At 46.6% G+C, this 8,025-nt stretch overlaps 1 protein-coding gene across 1 annotated transcript in view; it reads right to left on the minus strand.

The window, feature by feature from the left end:
• The window catches only part of LOC104748876, a 7,676-nt gene extending 6,888 nt beyond the window's left edge, over positions 1–788 (minus strand). Inside the window, exon 1 of the mRNA XM_010470457.1 lies at positions 41–788. Coding sequence (XP_010468759.1) covers positions 41–788 — 748 coding nt within the window. The remainder of the gene's footprint in view (positions 1–40) is intronic.

The raw sequence follows: 8,025 nt of genomic DNA on the forward strand, positions 1-8,025 counted from the left end.
TGGTAGCCGGGCTTGTCTTCCTTTTGATAACTTGATTTACCTGAGCTGTAGCTGGTCTTAGCGGTGCTGTAGCTGGATCGAGAGTTCTTCCTCTTGATTTGCTGTTTGAACATGACTGCTTTGTGAAGCATCTCCTCAATTTCCACATAGTGCTGGGTTTCTAGACGGTCTTGGATTTCGCGGTTGAAACCTCCCATGAATCGTGACATCATAGCTTCTCCATCTTCGTGAACATCACCTCTTAGCAATAGGGTTTCCATTTCCTTGAAGTTCTCTTCGACGGTCTTGCTTCCTTGAACTAAGTTCCTCAAACGTTGATGAAGATCGCGGTGATAATAACTTGGCACAAATCTTCTTCGCATGACGGCTTTCAGCTGGTTCCATGTATCGATTGGCATGTCTCCGGTACGTCTGCGGCTGGTAACAAGCTGATCCCACCAACTTAGAGCATAGTCGTAGAACTCGGTAACAGCAAGTTTAACTTTGTTGACCTCGATGACCTCTTGACACACAAAGATTAATTCGATTTTCTGCTCCCACTCCAAGTAGGCATCCGGGTTGCTGGTTCCATGAAAGGCAGGGATCTTGCACTTAAGACCTCCCAACGGATCTCTTGGTACTGGACGTTCACGTCGACGCCTCCGCTGACTGCTGTGTGAAGAACTGTAGCTATAGTACTGCCTGGTCTCGTCGTCTTGCACTGGTTCCTCCTGGTTCTGTCTTTGACGCTGATTTGCTTCCGGGTTGGGTTGATTCAAGTGTAGAACGCCAAGTCTTGCATCAAGCATGGTTGACATAGCTGCGGTGACTGACTTAAGGATCTTCCTTTCAAGACTGGATGTAGATGACTCTTCCTCTTCTGATGTCACCATGGTACCTGAAAAGAAAAACAAAGATCCACCAGTAAATAGTTCTAAAAACACGTAAATGAAAACAGATCTGGGAAAATTATGAAAACGAATCCAATAATTCTCAAATTAATTTTCAAAAAAACTAGACTCGTTCCTGGTTCTAAAGCAGTTGAGTTTATAATTTTTGAACGAGTAAAACATTTTATAAAATTCTCGCAAGATGAAACGACAGATCTGAAAATAAGAGAAAAGTGACGATTGGAATTCAAAACCTGTTTACAGAGTGGTTGCTCTGATACAACATGATAGACTCCTGGTGAGGAATCTGCTCCCAAGAACACACTTGCAAGGCTTTGAAGGAGATGGATCGGACTGATGAAGATCAAGAGACCGAAGATGCAATAGATCGGACAAATGGAAGGTGAAGGGGGTTGATTATGCAGCGGATCGAAGAAGATGAAATGGTGAAATGATGCAGCGGATGAAAAGGGGAATGAAGTGAACTTCCAAGAGAGATGAAAATCTCTTAGACTTCAGGCTCGAGTTCAACTTAGATATAACTCACTAAGAAGAAAACAAGTTGAGAAGATATTACACACTTCTCAGATCAAACAAGTAGAAAGAGGTTTTTGATTAAAATGTTTGATGAGAAACAAAGAAGAGATACATGGTCTTTAAATAGGAGAAGGGGGACGAAGGAGAAGGATCTAGAAGAGAAGAGGTGGAGCTCATGCAAGAGTCCACACTCATGCAAGCTCATGCACAAAGTCTTGGAAATTACAAAGCAATAAATGCAAAGTTTGAATGAGAAAGAGATAGAAAATGGGCCAAGGCCTTTGTGGGGAACCTTGGACCACGAATTGGGCTGGCAAAGGGGCTTGAAAATGTTACTTAGGCCTCATTAAAAACCTTGTCAAGAAAACCCAATGGGACAAAACTTGACCAAGGGAAAAAGAGCACCAAAGCAACACTTTACCCTTTACCGAGCACCTTGAGCTGTGAGCAACGTCATAGTGGTTTGAGCTCCTTGGTTCTTGTCTAGCTCCTTGAGTAGTCCAGTGATGGCTTGGTTGAACCTCTTGGACCGTGACCTTGTTATAGGACCCGCCGGAACTGTTAATGCTTCCTCCGCTGCTTCCGCTGGTACAAGCTGCTCCTCCGGTGCTTCCTCTGGTTCAAGCTGCTCCTCCGGTGCTTCCTCAGGTTTGAGCTGCTCCTTAGGTCCGTCTGGTTCGTTTGAGCCGTCCATGATCTCATCATCCTCTCCCACTTGAAAAGGATTTGACCTCAAATCCGAATTATCTACACAATAAGGAAGAAGATCAGAAACGTTGAAACTGCCACTAACTTTGTACTTACCTTGGAGGTCGAGTTGGTAGGCATTGTTGTTGATTCTTTTGAGCACGGTGAATGGTCCATCAATCCTCGGCATTAGCTTGGATGCTCGCTCCTCCGGGAAACGCTCCTTCCGAAGATGAACCCACACTTGATCACCCTCATTGAAGATGACCTCTCTACGCCCTTTGTTCGCATATTTCTCATACAGCTTCGTCCGGGCCTCCAAATTCTCCTTAGCCTTTTTGTGAACCTGTTTAACTAAATCGGCCTTTTTCTTGCCATCAAGACTTGTTCTCACACTCAAAGGTAAAGGCATTAGATCCAAAGGAGAAGTGGGGTTGAACCCATAAACAATTTCAAATGGAGAAAACTTAGTCGCAGAATGCATAGAATGATTATAAGCAAATTCTACATGCGGCAAGCAATCCTCCCATTTTACCACCGAGAGCTCCAAAAGAAGTTTTGGAGGCTCACTCAAGGCTCGCGGTCTGTTGAAGAGTATTTCGAGGAGTTTGAGCACTTATGTAATCGGCTCTAAGTCGAAGACACTGAAGAATCCCTCATGGCGCAGTTCCTTGACGGTTTACAAGACCGGATTGCACGCAAGATCGAACGCCAGCCTTACCAAGGCTTTGAAGAGCTGCTGCACCTATAGGTGCAAATTGAGGGTCAAATCAAAAAGAAGAACGCCGCCGTAAGTCGTACCAGAACTCAAGGAGTTCCAAACTGGTCTCCAAATGCGTCAATCTCGAGCCGGCCACAAGAAAAGCCTAGAACGGCCAACGTCGATTCCCGGTTCAAAACAAAGAAGCCGGCCACCAACGAGCGTCAAGATCCGCGACGCACCACCAATGACGTCCGGAGCCGAGACATTGTTTGCTATAAGTGTCAAGGACGAGGCCTTTACGCTCGTGAGTGTCCAAATGCGCGCAATATGATCAAGCCGAAGCGGAGCTAGAAGAGGCCGTAGCCGAACCGGACGTTGGAGAACTCCAGATGATCCGACGCATCCTCAACACCAGCGCGGAGACCGCCGATGACGCGAGCCAGCATGACAACATCTTCCACACTCGTTGCACTATAAGTGGGAAGGTTTGTGGGTTGATCATCGATGGTGGATCTTGCACTAATGTGGCTAGTTCTAGTCTGGTCAAGAAATTGTCCCTTAGCAGCACAAACGACCCTCGACCTTATAGACTCAAATGGTTGAATGACAAGATCATGATTCATGTGAAAGAACAAGTCACGGTTCCGTTTAGTGTGGGTCCTTACAAAGACCAAGTCTTGTGTGATGTGGTTCCAATGAAAGCTAGCCACCTCCTTTTGGGGCGTCCTTGGCAGTTTGACAAAAGGACCACTCACTGCGGCCACACCAACCAATAGTTTTTTGTTCATGATAATAAGCGTATTTGTTTGAAACCGTTGAGCCCCACACAAGTTCATGAAATGCAATCGAAACTGTCTAAGGATTCAGACTCTAAAACGAACTTGCTAATTCAATCTAGTGATGTTAGAAAGTCCCTTAAGGACTCCAACCAAGTTTTATTGATGGTTTTTTGAGATTTATTGGTTGAAGGGCTCGAAGGTTCGATGGACGCTTTACTGGACGTGATACGAGACGTTCTCCGACGCTTTGCGGACGTGTTCCCGGACGAGTTGCCCGAAGGTTTACCACCGATTCGAGTCATCGAACATCAGATTGATCTCGTGCCCGGAGCTCAACTACCGAACCGGCCCGCGTATCGTGTCAACCCGGAAGAAGCGAAGGAGTTGGAGTGCCAAGTGTCTAAGCTCATGTCCCAGGGCTATGTTCGAGAGAGTCTAAGCCCATGTGTCGTCCCTGTCCTACTCGTGGCGAAGAAAGACGGTTCTTGGTGCATGTGCGTCGACTGTCGGGCCGTGAACAACATCACGATCAAATATCGGCACCCTATACCGAGGCTAGACGACATGCTCGACGAGTTAAGCGGCTTAAGCGTTTTCTCGAAAAATGATCTCAAGAGCGTCTACCACCAGGTCCGAATGAAGGAAGGGGACGAGTGGAAAACCGCATTCAAAACCAACCAAGGTTTGTACAAATGGTTGGTAATGCCATTCGGTTTATCTAAAGCACCCTCTACCTTTACGAGACTTATGAACCATGTTTGAGAGCTTACATAAACAAATTTTGTTGTGGTTTATTTTGATGATATTCTTGTGTATAGTTCATGTTTATCAGATCATGTTATGCATCTTAAATATGTTTTAAACACTCTCCGTGAAGAGCAATTGTACGCTAACTTGAAAAAGTGCGTCTTTGCTGCTAATGAATTAGTTTTCTTAGGTTTTGTTGTAAGTGAACAGGGCCTCAAGGTAGATGGAGAGAAGATTCGATCCTTCGAGGAGTGGCCCACGCCTTCCAGTGTGTCGCACGTTTGTTCGTTCCACGGCCTCGCTAGCTTCTATTGGCGGTTCGTGAAATATTGTAGCACGGTCGCGGCACCTTTGACCGCGGTGATCAAGAAGAACCAAGAGTTCAACTGGGGAGAGGAGAAAGAATGAGCCTTCAAAGAACTCAAACGGCATCTCACTCATGCTCCCTTACTCGCTCTGCCCGACTTCAACAAAACGTTCGAAGTGGAGTGCGATGCATCCGGCGTAGGCATTGGTGCGGTTCTTACGCAAGGAGGCAAACCGGTGGCCTATTTCAGCGAGAAGCTAAGCGACGCCTCCCTCAACTATCCCACATATGACAAGGAGCTCTACGCTTTAGTTCACGCCATGGAGACCCGACAACATTATATCTTGGCCCGAGAGTTCGTGATTCACACTGATCACGAGACATTGAAGCACTTGCGCGGCCAGACAAACCTCAAGAGGAGACGCGCAAAGTTGCTAGAGTTCATCGAGTCTTTCCCGTACGTGATCAAGTATAAGAAGGGCAAAGAAAACATTGTCGTCGACGCCCTATCATGGATAAACGCGTTGATCACCACTATGGACACGAAAGTTTTGGGATTCGAGAGTATAAAGGAAGCATACGCCAATGATGCCGAGTTCGGTGACTGTTTCAAGAATCACGGCAAGGGCATATTCACCAAGTTCTATGTGCATGATGGGTTCTTGTTCCGAGGCTGGCGTCTCTGCATTCCTACCGGCTCCATTCGTGAGTTGTTAGTCTGAGAAGCACACAGTGGAGGTTTGTCCGGGCATTTTGGCATCACCAAGACTCTGGCCGTGCTCCAAGAACACTTTTATTGGCCAAAGATGCGAAGCATGGTCAAGAAGCACTACGGACGTTGTGTGGTGTGCCGAGCGTCAAAGTACACTACTCACCCTCACGGCCTATACATGCCTCTACCGGTGTCAACAGCACCTTGGATCGACCTATCGATGGATTTCGTTCTCGGTTAACCTCTCTTACACCATAAGGACCGCATGATGGTCGTGGTGGATCGATTTTCGAAGATGGCGCACTTTATACCATGCAACAAGAACCACGATGCGGTGCGACTGGCCAACCTTATCTTCAATCAAGTGATCAGACTCCATGGTTTACTGTGCACCATCATTTCGGATCGAGACCCGAAGTTCCTTGGCCATTTCTGGCGAACATAGTGGAAGAAGCTTGGCACCAAACTACTATATTCCACCGCCGCACATCCGCAGACCGACGGCCAGACTAAGGTTGTGAATCGTTCGATTGGAGCTTTGCTTCGGACAGCGATCACGAGCAACAAAGGATAGTGGCTCGAGTGCGTCCCACTCATCGAGTTTGCGTACAACCAAGCCATTCACTCGTCCACCAAGAAGTCACTGTTTGAAGTCACCTACGGTTTCAAGCCTCTCACGCCGATGGATCTCTTACCCTTACCACCAGATGAGGTCGAGAGTCAAGACGGAGCCGCGAGAGCCGAGTTAGTCAAGAAGCTTCACGAGGAGGTTTGGGCAAACATCGAAAGGAGGACCAAACAGTATGCGCGTTTCTTGAACTGTGAACGCAAGCCTATGTTATTCAAGCCAGGAGATTGGGTTTGGTTGCACCTAAGGCCGGAGCGGTTCCAGCAGAAGAGGAAGGACAAGCTTAGCCCACGCGGCGACGGACCGTTCAGAGTCATCGAGAAGATCAACGAAAACGCCTACCGCCTTGAACTGCCAGGTGAGTATAATACGTCAACCTCCTTTAATGTTACTGATCTCGTTCCATTTGACGCTGGTGACGACAAAAAAGTTTTGGGGACAAAACCTTTTCAAGGGGGAGGGAATGATGTGAGCACGAGACTGGAACCTGACCGAGACGCACCGGACGCAATCGAGACAATTGCACCACGCACGGGACAACGGCCGGCCAACGTACCACAAATCTCTTCGGGAGCCACGACAAGGTCTAAGAGCTCTTCCAAGTCCACCAGGCAGAGAATCAACCTTTTTGTCCAAGCGTTCGTCCAAAACCGCAATCCGACCGAAGAAGTTCGAGAAGAGACCATTCGCTCGGCCTTCATCCTTACCCAAGGATGAAGGCAACCAAGTCGTTAGAGCGAGGAATCGTACTCTTTTTCCTCGCTCCGGGTTTGTCCCATGAGGTTTACCAGAGGAGATTTTAACGAGGCGAGGAGCTTTAGCGCAAAAGTTCGAAGCCAAAGACGTTTCCCGCGCCAAGGCCGAAGGCGTGTTTTTTACTTTTACTTATGCTTTGCGTTTTGAACAAACTCTAGAACTATCTCTTTTGTAACGTTAAGTAGAGTGACGTGTGTGGTTGTGTTTGAATCACTTAGGAGAGCGACTGTAATGACCCTCACCGAGAGTAAAAATCTCAGAATAAAAGATCAAGAAAATGGACCGGAAAATACTTAAAAAGAAAGAAGATGAAAAACAAAGAAGAACGACCAGAAGAAGTCCGAGGAAAAAGTCAGGAGTTGAAAAATGACCAAACCAAGACGGAGTGACCGGGAGTACGGCCAGGACCCAAAGAATGATCGAGGAGTCGAGAAAATTGGTCGAGGAGTCGAGAAAAGTTGTCGAGAAAATTTACCGAGAGAACAGTTAACGATCGACCAATGGTCGAGAGGAGTGCTCGATCGTGACGCGCAAAGCCGAGAGGACCAATAGCCATTGACCGAACGATCGAGGAACTGGTCCGAGTGAGTCGAAGAATGCCGGAGGGAACGTCGAAGGTGCCGGACGAAGGATTGAATATTTTTGGGAAAATTCTTATTTCCTAAAAATTTCGACCAATCAGAATTAAGATAAGTGGAAGATTATTTTAATCAAGGAGAAATTAGTGGAGGAATTTAAAAATTCAAGGAGATTAAGAGAGATAGTGGAGGATTAGCTTAATCAAGGAGATTAATGAAGACGTGGTGTTCAAGGTGGCCAAGTCTCACTAATTTTTGCCAAGAGTCTTAAGGGGAAAGAAGAGGACAACATTAAGACAAGTCTTGTGCATCTTTGCCTTACAAAATCTTGTGGCAATTAAGTAACATGCACTAATAAGAGGATTTTCATGCACTAATGAAGAAGAAATAGTGGACTAATTGTCAAGACGCTATTGGGGAGTGAGGAGCACGCTGCACATGCAAGAAGGGAGGAAGACACCTGTCGAATTTGCACTAAGGGAAGCAAGAGAGAATCCGAGCTTATAAATAGAGGGAGTGAGACTCACTATCCAAGTTTCTCATTTCTTCTCATTTCTCTAAACACTCAAACACTTAAGCCTTGCTTTCTCTCAAAGACAACAGAGGAACAAGAGAGATTGTCGAGAGAGAAATCATCGAGTAAAAGAAGGAGTTGCCGTCGAAGTAATCATAGACAAAGGAGCGGAGTTGTTATCGAGTGATCATCGAGAAAACCCGGAGTT

Source organism: Camelina sativa, chromosome 15 (genome assembly GCF_000633955.1).
Source record: "Camelina sativa cultivar DH55 chromosome 15, Cs, whole genome shotgun sequence".
Classification (NCBI taxonomy): Eukaryota; Viridiplantae; Streptophyta; class Magnoliopsida; order Brassicales; family Brassicaceae; genus Camelina; species Camelina sativa.